The 21,193-nt window shown below is 45.5% G+C and overlaps 1 protein-coding gene across 1 annotated transcript in view; it reads right to left on the bottom strand.

Annotated features, from left to right (window-relative positions):
- The window catches only part of Prkch (protein kinase C eta), a 195,133-nt gene extending 183,965 nt beyond the window's left edge, over positions 1–11,168 (bottom strand). Inside the window, exon 1 of the mRNA XM_021178757.3 lies at positions 10,337–11,168. Coding sequence (XP_021034416.1) covers positions 10,337–10,699 — 363 coding nt within the window. The 5' untranslated portion in view covers positions 10,700–11,168. The remainder of the gene's footprint in view (positions 1–10,336) is intronic.
- Positions 11,169–21,193: the final 10,025 nt, after the last annotated feature.

Here is a 21,193-nt window from a genome sequence, read left to right as displayed (position 1 = left end):
AAGAAGGCAGCAAACAGTAAATGTGCCTCTGATGAGTGGCCTGTGGGGGTCTTTCTACCACACTCTACCCTGGTCCCTTGATGGTCAGGGCTCTGAAGCAGACTGGCATCCTAACTGTGCCAGAACCTTTTGGATGGTACTCAGCAAAACTTCCTGCTTTACAAGATTCTCCAGCACAGCCTCGCAGGGCTATGATGGCCAGTACCCTTGGGCTCCCTCCTCCATCTAATTAAAACATCTGTCCTGCAAGTGATTTACTGTGTTGTCACCACCTAGGGTGGAGATATAAACTGGTGGCTACAGACACTTCAAGACTACAAAGCTTTAATTACCCTGCTAATGAGAATCTATCAAGAGCTTAAACAGTGGGATAGTCTCTCTCTCTTTGGCACGAGGTAAGAGGGGCATAACTTAGAACTGCTCCATAGAATGAGAAGTGCATTAGTGTAAATTAAGAACTACAACCACCTGGCTTGAAATGAGGCTTCACCATAATTACTTCAGTCTGATTTGATTTTTTAAGCCAAGGAAATAATGCCAACATCACTGTTGATGCCGGACAAGTCATTTGGACACAGGCTCAACCCTCTCCTAGCCTGAGCAATTTAGATTTGAGGCCAATTCAATTCGTAGGAGTCACTAACTCTAATGAGACATAACTCACACTGACTGCTTTACCAACCCAGTTATTCCCACAGGGAGGAAATGACGGTCACCTAAAGCAGGAAATGACATATAGAGTTGCTTACAGGATGGAGGCAGAGGCTATACAGATAGATGGAAGGGTCCTTAGGGATATCCTGGTGCAATACTTCCGTGATAAAGGCCAGAAAGCTGAAACTCTGATAAGTGGAGATTTGCCTGAGATCCCAGCTGATAGGGGACAAAGTCACCCATTCTCCTAACAGCACAGTCCTCAAATACGCTGTAAGCTGTAATCTACAAAGCAAAGCGGGGCTTACCTAATATATGCAAGCACTGGATCCAAACCTCAGCACTATAATAAAAAAAGATCCAAAGGGTCTTCTTCTAATGGGATAGGTCATACAACACTAATAGGTCATACAATACTAATTTCAGGTAAGAGTTCAGTCCCCAACATAATTACTGAGACATCTGCTTCTCTGCGTAGGACACTACAGATCTAAACTGGAATCCAAAGATCGATTAGTATACTTATAAATTAATGGATATCTTATATGTATACATAGTGTACAGATTTTTTGTTGGTGGTGGTGGTGGTTTGGTTTGGTTTTTCGAGACAGGGTTTCTCTGTGTAGCCCTAACTGTCCTGGAACTCACTTTGTAGACCAGACTGGCCTCAAACTCAGAAATCTGCCTGCCTCTGCCTCCTGAGTGCTAGGATTAAAGGCGTGCACCACCACGCCCGGTTCAGTATACAGATCTTAAATGTGCTTGTGTGTGTGTGTGTGTGTGTGTGTGTGTGTGTGTGTGTGTGTGTCACACTTCCTGTGAGCACAGCAACAATACTGCTTGGGCTGGAATTTTAGTTCCCACATCCTGAAAATGAAGGTATAGGCTATGGTGTCACCAGCTCCAACCCTCCTCCCAGGGTTGAGAAGGCCCTGAGTCAAAGGGTCTGCTTGCATAACCGGGAGCGGTGGAGACCGTGGCAAACTGGAGTGTCACAATACTAAATGGATCCTGGTTCAAGAAGATACAGAACTTGAGGTGCTGTGTGAGTCAAATACAAAGTTAACTGCTTTCTGCCATGGAAGTCACAAATATTCACAGGCTATTTACAGATATCAAAACTTAATTCCTTGCCATAGTTTCCAAAGCCTCTGGGGTAGGGAGCTCAGAGACCCAGGAAGGCCTTTCACCTGTGATGTCTCCTGGAGAGCATCATCAGGTCAGAAGTTCCTGTTCCTCTTGAGGAGGGATCTTTCCGTCATTTAAGCAAAGCAGGTCATCCATGGTTATCTGTGCAAGAGCATTATAAATCAGCTCCTCTTCTCTCCAGGAAAATGTCTGTATTTCCCCCCCCAAACGAGTTTCTTACCAATACCTGACGACCGGCCTCCATGCTGTAATTTCCTGGCTAGTTTTGTTTATGGGTTTTCCATCCCCAATTTATCTCCTCATTGGAACTATGAGACCTACAAAGGAACACGCTGTGTCTGTTTCACCTACGGACTCTCAAGGGTACAGCATCAAGCCCGGTCCATAGCTCACTCTTCCATGGTGGGCATGCCTAGCTGGGCATTTCAGATAGAAATGTGTCTATTACACCAGCTACCTCTAGACCGAAAGAGAAGAGGCTTAGTCACTTGGCTGCCGTATACTCTGAACTGCCACAGACCGGTTTCCCAGATGTCTGTGAGAGACAAGCCATTCACACTCCATTCCTTCAGGTTAGAGACGTTGTGGCCAAGAGGGATGGAAGGAGCAGCAAAGCAGAACTGGACAGGTCAGAGAAGGTTCTCTTGGCTGGATATCGTCTGTCAGGAAGCCTGCAGGTAGGAATGAGCACTATGCTTGGGTCTGTGGGGGAACTGGAAGGTTCTCACTCTGCAGCGTGTGGGCTAGAGCGCGGGGAGACGAATGTCTCAAGAGGAAACCAGCAGCAAAACAAAGGAGAACATCCCGAACCGAACTAGAGATTGTGGGTTTCTCTGATCAGGCCCGAGAAACCGAGGAGGAGTTTGTGGTTTCTCGGTGGCAACTGAGAAAGGCCACTCTGGGTGTTATAGCAGTAAGAGTAGAAAGCAGTCACTAGGCAGGCTCGTTCTTTTATTACATCCTAATAAAAGGGAACTTAGCCATCGATACACAATGAGGTATGTGATAGCCAACTGTTGCATAAAATAGAAAAAAAAAAAACTGTAGAAGACTTCAGGGACTTCCCTCCCTACCTGCTTGCTACCCACCTCCTAAAAATCCGTCCACTTCTGCCACCACAAGGTACCTTTTCAGATGCTCTCCAGACAGCCACACTGCACAAGGGGAGATGATTCAGACTCTACCCGTGCAGTTCTTGCTTATGCCTCCAGACTTAACCCAGGGCTCAAAAAATTTCAACTGAAGGGAATTACCAGGTGCTACCAATACAAAACCCATAGACTTTTAGAATGGATAAAGCCAGGGATGTTGCATCTATGTTAGTTTGCTTCCTATCGCTGTGATAAAGACCATGACTAAAAGCAACCAGAGGAACAAAGAATTCATTTCGTCTTGCAGGTCACAGTCCTTTATTGAGGAAAACTCAAGGCAGGAATCTGGAGGCAGGAACTGAGGCAGAGGCCATGGAGGAACTCTGTTGGCCTATCAATGTTTTATACAACTCACAAGCACCTGCCCAGGGGTGGCTGGGCCCTCCTGCCCCAGAAAACCAACAAGCCCACCACGCAGAGCATTTTCCATCTACTAATATATTTAATGGACATAAACATCCAAGCCAATCTTTCAAGGTCACGTGGGTATGCCACTGATCAACAGATACAGCACTGATGGCTTAGAAGATGAAAGGTTTAAAGAAAAAGATATTCTCCAAATACATATACTTTATTTGCCCCAACATCGCATAAAACTTCTTTCTTTGTTTGCTTGTTTGTTTTAACAGATATCTGGTGTCACATACCACAGACTCTTCGCAGGGCTGGGGTCAGAAGAATACCCTGCTCCCCAAGACCTTACACTCTACAGAAAGGAGATGTGAGGGCTAGCAGTGTAGCCCAGTGACGGGAGAGACTGGCTAGCATGGGTGAAGGCCCTGGGTTCAACCGCCAACACTGAAAACATAGGAGAGGTATAATAAAGAAGTCGATTAGCAAAGTGATCTCAGAGAGTGATGAGAGCAGAGGTGGGGAGGATGCATCTGGGGAGGCAGCTATCCATCCCAGCCATAACCTACATGACAAAGCAACCAGCCCTCCCAGAGCAAAATCCATCTCCTGACGAAACGGAAGGACTAGAGAGCTCATTCAGACGTCGGACCAGACCTCCCTAGAGAGTCTAAATCACACTCCCCTAAAACACTGCAAGCTAGTCAATGCTAGACGCTCCTTACAGCCGCCTCAGGGGGAACAAAAATCAATCACGAGAATTAATAACCATTACAAAGTACAAAAGAGAAGGAAGAGACCAAGTGATAGAAAATACAGAAGAAATTGGGTGTAAAAATCTCATGCCCTTGTGTCCAGCAATCAGGTCAAGAGACAGTCACTGGCTGCCCACAGGGCACCAGGCAGCTCCACCTGACAGGACTATCAAAGGGGTATCTCAGCAGAGAAACTGAGAGAGCTGCTCTCCAGGGCCACACAGAACGGAATGTCTTCGGGAGGTTGAACAGGAAAAGAGCCTGGGATCCCGCCAAGCAGGTCCTTCCTTCCTGAGGGGCGCCAAGGTCTTTCCATGACGCAGCCTCCAGCTCCTCTTGCCTCCTTCATGTCCTCTACACCCAGCCTCAAGTTTTAGACACCAGAGGAGTCAGAAAACAAGGGCAAATACCATGGGGGGTGGGGGGGTGGGGGACGGAAACAGTGCCTTGAGCGAACTCTGAATATTCTGGAGTCCAAGAAATTATACAAAACAAACAAGCTCCAGAAGAAGCAGAAAAAAGAATGATAATCTGGACAATGAAAGTGTCCAAAAATTAACTTAATACACTTCTTTATGGGGTTTTGGTTTTCTAGGCTCCTGCTCTGAGGGAGCAAGGCTGCTTCCCAGAGGGGGTGCCAGCTCAAATCTGTCTTCGTTAGCACTCATTTTACACTTTCAGCAAAATAAAGATGATAAACTTTGACTGTTTTTTCTACAGTCTTCTTGAAGCATGACTGAAATGTAACGTGAGGCACGTCTATAAAGTGAAAGCCTTGGTGAGCCCTTGGCGTGTCAGTGTAAGCCCATCATCGCTGTAAAAATAATAAATAATTCACCTGTCCCCAGAATGCCCCTGTGCCTCCATTACGTTCTATCTATCCCTCACTCCCAGACACCCACAAATGTGCTTCTTGTCACCAAGGCTTAATTTCATTTTCCAGAACTTTGCATAAATTGAATCCTACAATAATGCCCTTTGGGGGGAGGGCCACATAGCTGTGGCCAAGGCACAGGGCAGATCTCCTTTGAGATTTACCCACATTGCTGCATGCATCACTAATTCACGTGTTCTGACTGGTATGGCTACAACTCCATTTATTTACCCATTCCTGTTTGTTGCACACGAGTTTCTGGATTGGGAGCCATCACAGATGAAACCACTGTGGATGATCTTGCGCAGGTCGCATGGTGAATGGTTCGATCTTTCTTGGTAAACACACGGGTAGATAAATCACACAGTCAGCACGTGTTCGGTTTTCTGAGCGGACTGCAGCACTTGGCTTTCCTAACGGCTGTGTGGGACAGCTACAGCTGCACCCTTCCTACCCTGCACTTGGGACGGGCAGGGCACTGACTCTGGCCTTTCTATGGGGGATACAGTGATTCTGTTTTTAATCTGTATTTCCTAAGTGATTAGGATTATGGGGTCTACTTCAATATGCTATTTACCATAAAGGCATTTTATTCAAATGCTATGACCTGCTTTTAAATTGCACAAATAGGGTGTTTTCTCATTACTGTTGCGATTTTAGAGTTATTTTCTTTATTTGCGTTGCCAGCACTCTGCCTAACTTACATTATGCAGTTATCTGCTCTTAGACATTGGTGTGTGTTTTCATAATGCTGGGCATCTTTTAAGAAGTAATTTTTAAGGCTAGTGAGATGGCTCAGCAGTTAAGAACACTGACTGCTCCTCCGAAGGTCCTGAGTTCAAATCCCAGCAACCACATGGTGGCTCACAACCATCTGTAATCAACAGTACTTACATATAGTAATAAATAAATCTTTAAAAAAAACAAGTAATTTTTAAATCTGAAAAAGCCCAATCCTAATAATCTGGGCTTTGGGATAGCTATGTTTTCTTCCTTTATTATTTATTTATTTATTGGCCGAACTCAAAATTATTACGATTTTCTGCTATAATTTCTTACAGAAATCTTATAGTCTCTTCTTGCAATTCGAATTAACTTTGTGCATGGTGTGGGGTAGAAGCCAAAGCCTCCGCTTCTCCACAGGGCTACACAGCCCGGCCACTTGTTGAGAAGACGGACATGTTCCCCCACTGAACTAACTTCTGGGCTCTTTAGTCAAAATCTAACTAATGGTTCATGTGCAGATCTGTTTCTGGATTCTTCTGTTCCACTGGCCTACAGTAACACTACAATAAACTCTAAGATCAAATAGTGCACATCCTTCGATGTGCTCTTTTTAAAATTAATTCTCAGACCAATATAGGTCCTTTGTCTCTATCTCTATATAATTAGTATCTGTCTGTCAGTTTCTATGACTTCTGAACCTTCCTGAGATCCTGACTGAGACGGTGCTAAATCTATTGAATATTTTGGAAGAGCAGGGTTCTTAATAATTCAGAATCCTTCCAGCCATGAATACATCATAGTCTCCATTTCCTTGGCTCTGTATTTCAGCAATGTTTTTATCATTTCCACTGGAAAAGTCTCACATCTATTTTGTCTAATTCATCCAATTTCATCTTCAATTTTCTTACAAGTGATATATTAAAAATAATTTCCATTTTCAATAGTTCACTGCTAATGATTTAGAAACGCAGTTGATTTTTGTACACTAGTTATTAGTTTGGATCCTGCAAACCAGCTAAATTTGATTGTCGGTCTTCCTTTTTTTTTTTCTGTAAAGATGGTTTTACTTCTTCTTCTTCTGTGATCTACGAGCATTTTGTCTCTTGGAACTTCCTTGTTGCGCTCTTGGACAGTGTGGAAAGTAGAGGGAGCAGCACACTTGCCTTGTGCCTGAGCACAGCCTAGTATCACTCACTCTGTCACCAAGACGCTCCTGCAGATTAGCATAGACGGCCTCTGTGCTAGGAAGTTTCTCTCTGTTTCCAACTTGCTCAGAAACTTTATCCTGGATGGATTGTTCATTTTCTCAAATGCTTTTGATTTATCTATTGAGGTGATCATACAAGTCTTTATTTTGACCCTATGCACAAGAAGTGCGCACTGGCAGTTCTACAAACATTAAATCTGCCTTAGAGTCCTGGATATAGCCCTCACTTGGTTATGGTATACTCTCCACTTGCTAGGATGTTGAATTTAACTGACTAAAATTGAAAGCTTTTTGCATCATGAAGGATGATACTTGCCTACAGGTATTTTTGTCATGCTTTGTAATATCTTTGTTGTGTTTTGGTATTATTTCAAATAATGAAGTAATCTGTTTCATTGCCTTCTATTTTCTGAAAGAATCTGTACAAAGCAAGTAATAACTCATCTTTTAAGTATACAGTATATAAGTCATCACTAAAGCCATCTGGGACAGTGAGTTGCATTGGTGAAGACTTCGAACTATAAACTCAATTAGTTTAACGATCATAAAACTACTTAAGTTACTTGAGAAGAATTGGGCAGCTTCTGTCTTTTCGAGCTATGTGTGCATTTTGTCTGAGACACAGAGCTCACTGGCATAACATCGTTTGTAACACACCCGCATCCCCTTTGTACTGTAGGTAGGCTTTACAGCTCTATTCTCGCTCTTATTCCAAGCACAGGTAACCTGCATCGAGTCCCCTTATTCTTGGCTCCATTTGCTCTTCCGGTTCAAGGTGAAAATACAAATCTTCAACTTGAGGTCTTACCGATTTCGGTGTCTGGCATGATCCGTGTCGATTAAAGAAAAAAACTTTACCTGCATCCCATTCATTTATCTTGTATATACTGAATAAAGTGGGTGTGCAATTCATAAAAATGTAAGATGCTGGATTTGGCACCAGATATACATTTTGCTAAAACAGTTCTTTGCCTTTCTCCCACCACAGAACACCAACAAACTCATATTAAATCCAGAATAACTGGTTACCATCTTCATACTTGGAAAGTATCTGGGGCAATAAAGCGTAGAGAGGTTCAGGGTCTATTCTAATGAGAATAAAAAGGCTGCTTTATAATGAGCTCATGGTTACATCCCTTTCTTAGGCTCCAGCAGTTGCTGGATCTTTTTTTTTTTTTTAGGTCAGCAATTCGTAGTTCCACTGCAACCAGAATAGTCTTTACTCTTCCACTTGAACTGTGAACAAATTACGCATTTGAATTTGATACACAAATGCATTTCTACAGTCTATAAAAGATAATTTTGAAGAGTATTCTTAACAAGAAAACATTCTAGTCATACTCTCCTCGATTTCAAAACACTTACAACCATACACACACACACACACTGACAGACATACCATCTAAGTGAATATATAAATTTATGAGGAAATCACTGACATCATTTAAATGCTGGTCCTGTTCTACCATTAAATTTCCCAAAATTCCCCCAGTGGGCCCCATTAACATCTAGGCAGAGCATTAAGCAATATAGATCTTTGAACTTTAGTTCCCATTTAAATCTTCATTCATCCCCTGCAACAATAAACAGCTCCATGCCCTGCCTAGCTAACCCTACTCATAGCTCTCTTTTATCGTAGCCTCATGTCTAGGTCTTCCTTTATGCTCCATGTTCTCAAACCTAACTTTTTTCTGTCAGCTAGGAAGTCTCTAAGTACTGATGCTGGAGGCCCACGCCCAGAGGCTCCTATCTAGTCTATTTAAAAGTAGAGGTGTTTAAAAGCTCCCACGGGATTCAAATCTTCAAGCTAATCTCGCTGTCTCCAGCAGGACATGTTTATCATGGCTGATGACCATCCTGCACCACCACACTCCAGTATCTAATTCCTCTAGAGATTTGCCCAGCCTAACTCCTAACCAAACACTGATTCAGAATTCACATGCTCAGTTCAATTCCATGTCTGGAAATTCACAGACAGACGTGTAAACTTGTTCAGGGAAACTGAGGTAAAAGGTTTGTCCTAAGGTCAAGCCAGCCTGGGCTACTGTGTGAGACTCTGTCTCAAACCAACAACAAAGTTGACTTTTAACTGTATTCAATCAGTTCCCATCTAGCCCACTACTAAATTCCAGAAGAAGAAGAAGAAGAAGAAGAAGAAGAAGAAGAAGAAGAAGAAGAAGAAGAAGAAGAAGAAGAAGAAGAAAGGCCAAGGTGAAATTAACCCCATAATTTGAGAACTAAAGTTAAACAGTCATGGGTTGGTTTGGTTTTTTTTTTTTTTTTTAATTTCTATTTAAAAGGTGAATTTTTACAAGCCTTCTGTACTATTACAGAATATATGGTGAAATTAACAACACTCCAAAGTATAAAATACATATCTCCATGAATCTTTGTCACTATCCATCTGGTTCTGCCACTTGTGAATTTCAAACAGATTCTGAATAGCGATTCACCTCGGGTTCCAAGCCCACTCCTGCCAGAACTGAGACCATTATTAAACTCTAGAGTCTTTACCGCACACTACACTTTGCCAGACCACTTCGTTGTAATTATCATTTCTGTGTCTCAGAGTGAGCACAATAACCCCAGCATCACAAAGACAGCGTGAGGATTAAGACATATGGGCGTTCTGGCGCTGTGTGAGGTACTCGAGAAATTTACAGTAGAAATTTTATCTCCAGGGAACTATGGGAATGGCAGCTGCATATGAGAAGTTGCGGGCAGCTAAAGGTCAACGCAGAGGGAGGTCACCCAAACCTAAGAGGTGTCTTGGCCACCTCTTCTCAGAGGAATAGTTTGGAAGCACCCATACACTCCGGGCTGACTGAACTTAAGAGCAAACAGAGAAGTTTTAAACCTCTCCCCCCACCACTCCCGCCTCCACCCTCGCCCCCAATCCCCAAGGGAAAAGCTAAACAAAACTCCGCCAGGGTGCAAAGCCATGCACTCACTCTGATCCCTGCCAGTGCAGCTTTTGTACCTCTGGGATGTAATGGATGTGCATGCTGAAACACGTGTGCACGTCTGTGTGGCTGAACCAACATGCATCCATAAACACTATGAATAATACTCGCGAGAATGTATGGCTTTCTCCTAAGAAGTGTTTGAAGCACTTGATTCAAACCATATCCCTTTCATATCGCCCCTTCTCTGCTTTTCTTTATCTGAGAGTTGCGATTCCCAAACCCCCTACCCCGAGAGGAGGGGGATGGAACTCTGTATCACTATTGGGCTTCCCCTAAGTGCAAAGTCCAGGTCCACAAAGAGGACGGATTACCAGAGTCCCACCTGCGCCCGCATACACCCACGGCTGTCGCGTCAACAGTGCAGGCCACCTGGGAAAGGACCGAAGTCTAGAGGGAATTCCTTCCCCTGCAGGGCGATGAGGGAGCGGGACTCTGACGAGTTTTGAAAATTAAAAGGAGGGAAGGTCCAGCAGACATGGAGGAGCGAGGCGATCGCTACTTACCCAGCCCTCGAAGGTGTCCGAGGTGCCCGCCGTGCGCAACAGCTCCTGGAACTGCAGCGTGCAGTTGGCCACAAAGTGGTCATAACCCAGGGGCGTCTCGTGGAAGACGGCTAGCTCCAGGTGGCCGCCGTCGGTGACATTGGCGCAGAACTCCTCGTTGTAGGTGGGTTTGTTGGTCTTCTGCTTTGTGCTGGTCTGGCCCACGCGTACCTGGTCTACGCTCACCGTCAGGTAGGGGTCCAGCAGCTGGTGGCCCTTTTTGAAGAGCGAGTGCCGCAGGGACCAGCGGGTGGGCTGCAGCCCTACAGCCTCTCCGATGCGGACCCTCAGATAGCCATTGAACTTCATCGTGCCGGACGACATGCCGGCGCTGCTGCCGGAGCCCCGAGGGGGCCGCGCTGGCTGGCACTGGGGAACCCGGAGCCCGGGCTCAGGGCAGTCCTCTCCGCTGCCACGGGCGTGGAGGCAGCTCCGGGGAGAAGCAGCGCCCGAGCCCCCTGCGACCGGCCATTCCGCCTCCTCCGAGGGATCTTCCCCTCCCCTCCTTCCCTCCCGCCCTTTCTCCTGAGGTGGAAAGGAGGGGAGCCGGGCTCCGAGCCCTCGGCGGGCTGCTGGGCTCCCGATCGTCCTCCCGGAGCGCGCGGGGCTCGCCCCTTCTCCGGGGCCGGGCAGATAGTCTCCCCGGAGAGCAGGAGCGACTCGTCCGGCTAGCTCCAGCTTTGGCGTCTCTGCCCCCGCCTCCGCCAGCTCCTCCTGCCCCCGCCTCCGCGGACTCACGCTCTCCCCCACTCGGTGAGCTGAGAACCAGGAAGCAGCAGCGGCGGCAGCAGCAGCAGCAGCGGCAGCAGCAGCAGCCGCATCCCGGCCGGAGCCGCGCGCCGCCAGGCTCCAAATTCTCAGAAGCCGGGTGCGGGCTGCCACGCCTTCCGGACCCCGGGGGCGTGGCGCACCACGGGCAGTACGGCCTTGAGGGGTGGGTGCTTGGGTTACGCGGTGGAGGGGGCCCGCACTCCCCACCCACCCCAGGGGCGGTTCCCGCCAGGAGTGCTCGCTGATCCCTGCTCCTGGCGGCCGGGTTGGCGGTGCGTTTCGGGCTGGAGGCTGCCCTGAGGGGCTGGACAAAAAGAAAGGATTCCAGGCCCACCGCCAGCAAACACCTGAGGCGTGGGAGACAGCCGGGGAGAGAGTTGGCAGGACGGGTGGATGCGGAAAATCAGCAGCAGGGTGCTCCTACCTCCCACCCTAAGTAGTGGCCTGGAGACCCTGCCCGAGGGTGACAGAGCCCTAGCCAGAGGCGGGTGTTCGGTGGGGAAGGGGAGGTCCCTTTCCTAATCTTTACCGGAATGGGTCATCCCAGGTTCAGCTTAGACTCATCCTGTTTATGTGCCTTTTCTGCAGAGTAATTAGTTGTTTTGTTTGCGTATTTTTTTTTTTAATAGGGCAATGGTAATGATGGAAATCCTGTACTCCCTCCTCGGAGAGGTGTGTCACTGCACAAAGAGCAGGAAAGATTGGTTCTGCTGGCGACTGACAAGGCCAAGTTGTAATAAGTCCCTTCCTCCGCAAGAGGTGGTTTACTGGTCCACCTAGTCCTGCGTTATAAGGGCAGCAAAGTGTTCACATGCACCACCCTGACACACCGTGGCTTAGAGCTGCCTCTTCTAGGAACACTCTAGGTTGTTATTGTCAGAGTGGGCAGACCCTAAGTTTACCCATCTCATGACTTCTACAGGTTTTGTCTCCTAGGAACACCTTTTGGTCTAATCCATTCTACCATAAAGCTTGCTCCCTGAGGGCCAGCCGCAACCAAGATGTCTCCTATAAAGTCTAGGCCATTCTTAAGATGCTTAAGGACGCTCGCCATACTGGTTCTTACTGGACAGGTTGGTCGGTCGTCTGTCCCCTTTCTAGCACATGGTTTGGCTTGCTGAGAAGGTTCTGGGCAGTTTCTCATTAGGGAGTTGAGGCCTCACCAGTAACAGCTTCACACTATAGGATGGGATGGAGAACAATGGGCTGGCCGGAAGGGCCTCTCTTGGAAATACCAAGGCTTCCTGAAAGAGCGGGGCAAGGAAGTAGAGGGTCACTTCAGTTCAGGCAGAGCTCTCCAAAGTATGCTAGCAAACCGTTCGTAGAGGTAGAGTCGTCTGGGTGGAAGCAACCCTGACTTCTTCCCTAAAGAGCTGGACCTGGCTCCTCCAGAGAGCTGCCTGCCGCTCGCCTTAAGAACCACGAGGGCTCCAGACGTTGCCTCTGCAACTCCTTCCATGGATATTTTATTCCCTATTCTAGGGAGGAATGAAGTATCCATGCATTGGTCTTCCTTCTTGATTTTCTTGTGTTTTGGAAGTTGTATCTTGGATATTCTAGGTTTCTGGGCTAATATCCACTTATCAGTGAGTGCATATCAAGTGACTTCTTTTGTGATTGGGTTACCTCACTCAGGATGATATCCTCCACATCCATCCATTTGCCCAAGATTTTCATAAATTCATTGTTTTTAATAGCTAAGTAGTACTTCATTGTGTAAACGTACCACATTTTCTGTATCCATTCCTCTGTTGAGGGACATCTGGGTTCTTTCCAGATTCTGGCTATTATAAATAAGGCTGCTATGAACATAGCGGAGAATGTGTCCTTATTACATGTTGGAGCATCTTTGGGTATATGCCCAGGAGTGGTATTGCTGAGACAAAAGGACGGACCATCCAGAGACTGCCCCACCTGGGGGTCCATCCCATAATCAGCCACCAAACGCAGACACTATTGTATACACCAGCAAGATTTTGCTGAAAGGACCCTGATATAGCTGTCTCTTGTGAGGCTTCGCCAGTGCCTGGCAAATACAGAAGTGGATGCTCACAGTCATCTATAGGATGGAATACAGGGCCCCCAATATAGGAGCTAGAGAAAGCACCCAAGAGCTAAAGGGGTCTGCAACCCTATAGGTGGAACAGCAATATGAACTAATCAGTATCCCCGGAGCTCTTGTCTCTAGCTGCATATGTAGCAGAAGATGGCCTACTCAACTATCATTGGGAAGAGAGGCCCCTTGGTCTAGCAAACTTTATATGCCCCAGTACAGGGGAACGCCAGGGCCAAGAAGTGGGAGTGGGTGGGTAGAGGAGCAGGGTGGGGGCAGGGTATAGGGAACTTTCAGGATAGCATTTGAAATGTAAATGAGGAAAATATCTTTAAAAAATAAAATAAATATGTGGGAAAAAAAAAAAAAAGAACCATGAGGGCTGCTGTTCATCTCCAAAGGAAGAGGAGCTACACAGCTGACCTGGGGTTGAGGTTGAAGGAACACAGACATTTCACATTCACCCTACCAGGCACTGGGGTGGGCAGCGGCAGGACAGCCAAGTGCCTGATACTCCTGTAGGACCTAGAAACAACCAGCAGAAACATCACGTGTGGCAAGTGTTGGAAAAGAAAGGTCCAGGGGTCCTGACACACGTAATCCCTGTGGATGGGTAGAGATGAGTCCTCTGAGGAGGTAGGCAGCAGGGATGGGTCAGACTCTCAAAGAAGCAGCACAGTTTGACCTGTCTGGAGAAAAGACTGGGCAGCTGGGGACAGGAAAGATGAAAGTTAAGTGGGTAAGAGAATGCTGCATAGGTAGCCACACTGCCAGACTAAGGCTGGGGAGGAGACTCAAGAGAAAGCTATGGACATTTCCTATGAGCAATCTCAGCAGCCCAGGAAGCTGTTAAGCAGAGCCAAGGAAGGGTGAGATTTATGGATTTAAAAATATTTCTTGGGCCATGTGGCCAATCTATTGAAAAGAAGACACCTGGGTGGAGAGGGTACTGGGAGGAGACTGCTGTTAACTGGAATTTTCCTGGCGGTTAATAGAGATGAAGAGAAATAGGTTGATTTGAGAACCGTTAAGGAGGTAAAACTGGCAGGTTTTGGAGGCTGGATGGAAGGGAGGGAATGAGGAAGGCAAAGATGGAGCATGACTTGCAGAATACAGTGCAAGCAGCTGGGTCCATTGGGGAGCTGTTAAGGAGTTCCGAAACGGCGCTGGAGAAAAGATTTGTGGGAGGAGACAAAGAGTTCGATTTGAAACCTGTCGGGTTTGATGGATGCTTGATACATTTAAGTGGAAATCTGAAATCCGGCAATTGGCTAGGTGATTGTGACAATCCAAGGGACAGTCTGAGCTAAAGACATAAATTTAGGAGCCAAGGTATACAGATAGTAATGGAAGCCAGAATAGTGGGCGAAGCTCTGCTGTGGGAGAGAAAAAAAAAGAAAGACAAAGACGGTGCAGCATGAGATAAAAAGAACAAAGACAGAGCTACTCAGAAACCCTAGCATTTGTGGGTGGAGAGGGAGGCAGTGATGCCTAGAAGCAAGCATGAAAGGAAGAGAAAGGCCAAGAAGGTGCCACGCACAGGTATTGTGGCAGCCAAAGGATAAAGAGTTCAGGCAGAGAGGAGTGTTCAGCTAGGTCGGATGATGCTGAGATTACATAAGCACAGAGCGAAGGTGCCCTGTGGTTTCGGCAGTGGACAAGGCTTTGGGGCAGTAGATGACCATCCAGAGTGAGTTGAGCTGAAAAATGAAGAAGTAAAGAGTGTAAGATAAAAACACAAGGTTTGGTCATAACAAGGAGAATGTGCACTGAAGAAGAGGAGACAACACTGGGAGAGGCTCTCAGAGAGTGGGTAGCAGGGCAAGACAGGAGAGGCAGCACCCAGCCCTGAAAATGCTGGAGCAATAAAGGGATGGGCCTTGCTTTAAAAGAAGTATCTAGCTGAGCTCACGTGGTCACGTGTGCCTCTAGACCCAGCTCCTGGGAAGTCTGAGGTTGAAAGATGACCTAAACCCAAATTCAAGTCCAGCCTGGGCAACATAGCCAGACACCAGCTCCATGGTAAGAGAAATATCTATGTTTGTGTTTTAGTCTGCTTGCTAAAGCTGTCTGATTAAAGTCACACATGACAGCGAGATAGATTCCCAAAAAATGCCACAGGCAAAGTACAGGTCACCTCTGGTATCAGGCAAACTGTTTCCTAGGGCACTCACGTGCTTTCTTACCCTCTCTGCCCCTTTTGTCACATGCGGCCCCTTTTCTTTATCTCTTGCCCACATTTTTAGACAGGGTCTCTCTGTGTAGCTTGGAATGTCGCCATGCTGGTCTCAAACTTTCAGACATCCAGGGCTGTCTCAAAACAAAGAAATGATGATGAAGAAAAGGAGAAACCAGGAGCCGAAGGTATATATCTTTAATCCCAGCACTCGTGTGGCAAAGTCTGGTGGATCTGTGTATACCTGGCTATCTGGGGACTCTACGTAGAACAGGCTGGCCTCAGACTCACAGAGATCCACTTGCCTCTGCCTCCTGAGTGCTAAGATTAAAGGCATGAACCACTTGGCAGGCTTTTTCTTCTCTCATTGTTTTCCTGGTTTTCTCCTCCAGGAGCTGGCTCCTTCTGGACAACCAGAGAAGAAAGCCACTGGCAGCTCCAGATGATTCCCAGCTTAGCAGCCCTGGCAGAGCAAAGATTTCCTTACCAGCATCTTCAAGCCAAAATCCAGGAAGATGAGTGACTTCCAGGAGACATTAGACAGGCCCAAGGTCTCCATGGGGGAGGGCTATCTGTTAGCCCAAGCCTCACCTGTGAACAGCTTTTATCCAGATCTGGGCCTGTTGTAGAAGAAAGGCAGATGACCAAGAAGTCCTTTATGTCTCTGCATCCTTCCCAGCTCACTACACGTATGTTATACAATAAAGCAACCAATGAAAGGGGCAGATCTGTGCCATCACTTTGAAATCTGTGCTACTGACGCTTTGTAAACAAGTATCTTTTCCTAGTGTCTCTTAGCCACACACTAACTGAGCTTCTCTGTATGTGATTCCTAGCACATTTTTTGGGATGTCATTATCATCATCATCACCATCATAATCATCATCGTAATCAACCCAGCGCACTGGATTGACTGAATCACTGCCAATTTTCTGATTTCTTAAGGACCATTTCATGCAATGTTCATTCCACTTTTAAAATAGAATTGGAGGATGTAGCAAATGTCCCAGCCAGGTCAAAACTTACTTCTTGTTACTATGTCTCACACAGCCTTTGGGGAGCAATCTGACAGTGAACATCAAAGGACTCAGAGCTGGTCCTTACTCTGGAAACATCTAGTAACATGTGGATGTGTAAGTAAATCCTAGAGTAACATCTCAAGGGACTACTATGCACTTATTAAAAGTACATATCATTAACAGCAAAAAATCCAAAGTAAATAACATTTAAAACTAGACTATTAAATTTAAATATGTTATAAAGTACACAAGATTCATATAATAAAATGTTATGTTGCAAAATAAATAAAAACGGGTGTTAGATTGCTGGGCTTAGAAATAAATAATAGACTTACTTATCTCAAAAGGTTGTGGAGATAGCCAAATCACAAAAACCACGTGATCCATTGCTGGATGGAGGGTGTACTTTGGCCATGATATTGGCTGCCATATTATAATATATTGAGCATCCACCGTTGTAACGAGACGCTTGATAAACTTTATTTGTTTGATCCCCATGACAACAGTACAAGTTTTATTAGACTCAGTGCTTTACAAATAAGGGAATCCAGGGTCAAAAGATTTGTATGAATTTGATCATAGTTAATACATAGTTAAGCTGGGTTTGGCTCATTTCTTTTTTTAAAGCATGCATACCTAAGCCCATGCTGGAGTGATTCCAGTCCATAGTATGTTAGGAAAGTACTGCTGGTTCTGAGTAGAAGGCAAAGGAGGACACAGTGGTGTGCAGGGAGGGGGTCAACGCGGTTCTGTTCTGTCTCCATCTCTAAGCATGCAGAGGAACATCTAAATAGGAGGGGCCGTGATGTCCTACTTCCGAGTGTTCCAAAAAGAACAGAAAATGCTCGATACTTCACAGAAACTAAGATTTCTCAGAATAGAAAAATGACACCCATCTCATATGGAAAAGTGATACACATATTACAGGGACCGAGTAGAAAGACCCACACCTAGGCGTGTCATTGTGAAGCCTCTGAAGGGAACAGAGAATACAGGAAGTGCTTCAACCTCTTCAGAGGAAGAACTGAGGCAAAACAGAGACTGGGGAGAACAATAAGATCAGAGAGGTTTGTCAGCTCAGGATCCTGACACAAAAATCAGCTAGGGTATCTGTTAGGACAAACAGCCCCTGAGGAAAGAGGAAAGAAGGAAAGGATGTATAAAGGAAAAGCCATGTGTCCTCTGAAGACACAGGAAGAGGAGCCTTAAAACCCAAGTAAGACAGGTTCCCCAGACTGAGGACAGAACAGATCCTGAAAGCAATGTCCATAAAGTACAGGCAAGTTAGTGACTCTGTGTACTGTCTCCAGCCCAGTGATCAGGAGCAACAACCCCGTAAAACACTTCTGCCACTGCTTCCTAACAGGAAAATCAAGTGAGACTAAATATTTGATGTGCCTAAGAAAACAAATGCAAATCTCTCACACAATTAATTTACTTCTCTACGTAACTCACCCAGCTGAATCTACCCGGATCAGAGTGTTACAGTCAGGATCGTCTGCCTACGAGGTTGGGTGTCACTCCTAGCAAACCAGGACAGTCTGTTAACAAACAGACTCGTAAAGGCCTGATTATAGTTTTGTCAATTAAGAAAACACATTTCATATACAATAAAAAGATAAACTGTTTATGGGAGTCAAAACTAATTACATGAAGTCACCCCAAACTTCTTGTCTTCACGTGTATAATAACAACTGGAAATTAAACCAGGTCACGTGAGGCAAGAATCTTACTTTGGATTAAAATTTAAAACTTACTCTACGTCTTCGCTTTTAGCATTTTTTTCTTGGCGCATAAAAAAAGGCATTCAAGGAAGAAGCAAGGGAACACGGCTTAAAATAGTAGTCATATTTCTCTAAGCCTATTATTAATACTGCCCATGGTCAGCTTCTCCCATTCATCTGTCTGGTTTGGTTCTGATCCATTAGCAAGTCAAGTGGTTATTAACTACAAGTATCAACCAAGTTATTAGCTGGTGTCACTTATGTGAGAAACTTGGGAAAGGAAAATGCCAGCCTGGGACCCTCACCCTTCAGGGGTTTTTCTCTGGTCCATTAAGTGACTGTCCATATACTCACTCATTCCATTCTGGATAATGCTATCATACTTGGATTATTAAGGTCTTCCACAATTACCTTTAGGTCATTTAAAAGAACCTTCACACACAGATACAACACACACACACACAGAGAGAGAGAGAGAGAGAGAGAGAGAGAGAGAGAGAGAGAGAGAGAGAACCTTTGATTAAACCATTTATAGTGGTAGAATTTAATACACAAAATGCTTTTCATCAATTCAGATGATTGCACCATCAAAGCCACCTGAGGGTGAATGGGGAGAACATCTCTTGGATAAAGCCGCACCTGTTTTCTTACTATACTGAACATCTTACTTCTTTGGTGATACAGAATGAACAGAACAGCAGAACAAATGGTTCAGTTGACCAGAATCCTGGTTGGCAGAAGACTTGTATAAGTGCTGGATTGCTGTAAATTTGGAAGGGTGTACCCCTGAATGTGAGCAGGGGTTGTCACAGGTCATGAGTGGATTCAGAAAGCAGCCCATCCTAGTGGCAGGCGTTGATGCCCTACCGACCCTCACTGCCCTGCATGCTCCTTCTCCACTTGGAGTAGTGCCCGATTCGCAGAAAGCAACTTATAAAGTGTTTCTGTTGCTATGGGATCTTCTTATCTCTATTTTGTATTTTTTTTCCATAGTGAAAACTTTACCAGTATAATAAAGGGTTTGAGGTCGTATAAAAATTTCTAAAATTAGCTGGACGTGGTGGCGCACGCCTTTAATCCCATCACTTGGGAGGCAGAGGCAGGCGGATTTCTGAGTTCGAGGTCAGCCTGGTCTACAAAGTGTGAGTTCCAGGACAGCCAGGGCTATACAGAGAAACCCTGTCTTGAAAAACAAAACAACAACAACAAAAAAAATCACACAAATCACAGTAAAACCAGCTTTGATCATTTTAAATGTTAATCATTTCCTGTGTTCTCTCTGGTGAAACGTGAACTGTTTGTTTGTTTGTTTGTTTGGTGGTTAAAACCCAACTGAGCCCTGTTCCCAGAGCTTGTAGTTTGTAAGAATTTGTAACAGATTGAAACCCTGCCTGAGACCCAAATCATCTTTATCATGGAAGGAGGAGGAGGAGAAGGAAGAGGAAGAAGAAGAAGAAGAGGAAGAGGAGGAGGAGAACAACAGCAGCAGCAGCAACAACAACAACAGTCTATATAATTGGCCAAGACATACTTCTACATTGAAATCTTCCAAATCCCTGCTTCTCCGGTCTCCTCCCTTAGAACTCTCTCTTGGGTAGCTGAAGGATGGCTCAGTAGTTAAGAACACCTGCCAGAGAGAGGTGTACCTACTTCCAGAGGACACATGCTTCCAGTACCACACTGAATGGCTTCACCTCCAGAGAATCACACACACACACACACACACACACACACACACACACACACACACACAAACAATCAAAGCTGGCCATGGAGACACAGGCTTTTAATCCCAGTACTCAGGAAGCAGAGGCAGTTGGATCTCTAGGGGTTCCTGACTAGCCTGGTCTAAGTAGTGAAATGTTGTCTAAAAAAAAAAAACAAAATAAGCAAACAAAAACCAACCAAAGAACCCTGAACAAACATAAATAAATAGATAAAATTCAGAATTAAGGCCTTTGTCCTTTAGGGTTTTGTGGGTAGTGACTCCCTTAGGGGTCGCATATCAGACACCCTGCATATCATTACAATTTATAACAGCAGCAAAATTATAGTTATGAATTATCAATGACATAACTTTATAATTGGGCTCACTACAACATGGGAAGCTGTCTTAAAGAGTGCTATGAGGGAATTTCTGACAACACTTTCAGAGTAGCGGGGGGAGTTAGATGACCCAGGAACTGGAGTCTCAGACAGTGTTTAACAAGCCAGCATGGTCCTTCGGAAGGCAATGGTGGTCGAACACGCGGGTTCACATCCTACAAAGTTGTTGGCCGTTGAACAAATCATACCTTTACATATGTGAGGAACTGGAGTTAATTTAAAGGAGGCAGCCTGTGGAAGTGCCCCATCAGAGCACTCTTTCCTTCAGCCCACCTCATCCTTGCCATAGCACGCTCCACACCACGTGCCCTTGGGTAAGAAAGACCAAGCCATAGTCCGAAAGCCGGTAAGAGACGGCAGAGGGAGGCTCTGAAATCTCCTACTCTCTTAGTCCAAACACACTCACCAATTGTGAGTCAAGGGCAAATCCCAGAAACAGCACACAGTGCAGTACCGGGACACAAAGGGAAAAGGACTCTGGCAAGTATCACAGAAAGGGACGCAGCAAGCTCAAGGACGACACGGCATGGGAATACAGAAGCTCCCAGCACGCTAAGACGAACCGAGGGCTTGATACTCAGAAAGGAAGCCCACAAAGGAATTTTACACGTTTCCCTGGGTTACTCTTTTTTTTTTTCCGGAGTCTGAACAACTGAAATCAGGAAACACCTGGGGTTGTTAACATTAGTTAGGAAATGACTTTAAAAACTTGGGCTCCGTTTGAGATAACGGGTGGCAGGCAGTGATACGGCTCCAGCGTCTATGATTCCATTAAAATGCACAAGCTGTTTCTCTTTATGTTATGTTCATAACAACTAAAGATTGTTGTGGTTTTTTTTTTAAGTTTTATATTTGTCTGGCATTTAGCTGCATGCTTGTCCATGTTTATAATTATATAAAGATGTTGCTATAACTGATGTGAAGATAAATGCATGGGATAATAGACTTAAGATAAAATATTTTTAATAA

The sequence above is a fragment of the Mus caroli genome, unplaced genomic scaffold (genome assembly GCF_978045245.1).
Source record: "Mus caroli unplaced genomic scaffold, Mus_caroli_1 scaffold_14, whole genome shotgun sequence".
Lineage (NCBI taxonomy): Eukaryota > Metazoa > Chordata > Mammalia > Rodentia > Muridae > Mus > Mus caroli.
This window is presented reverse-complemented; position numbering and strand designations above follow the sequence as displayed.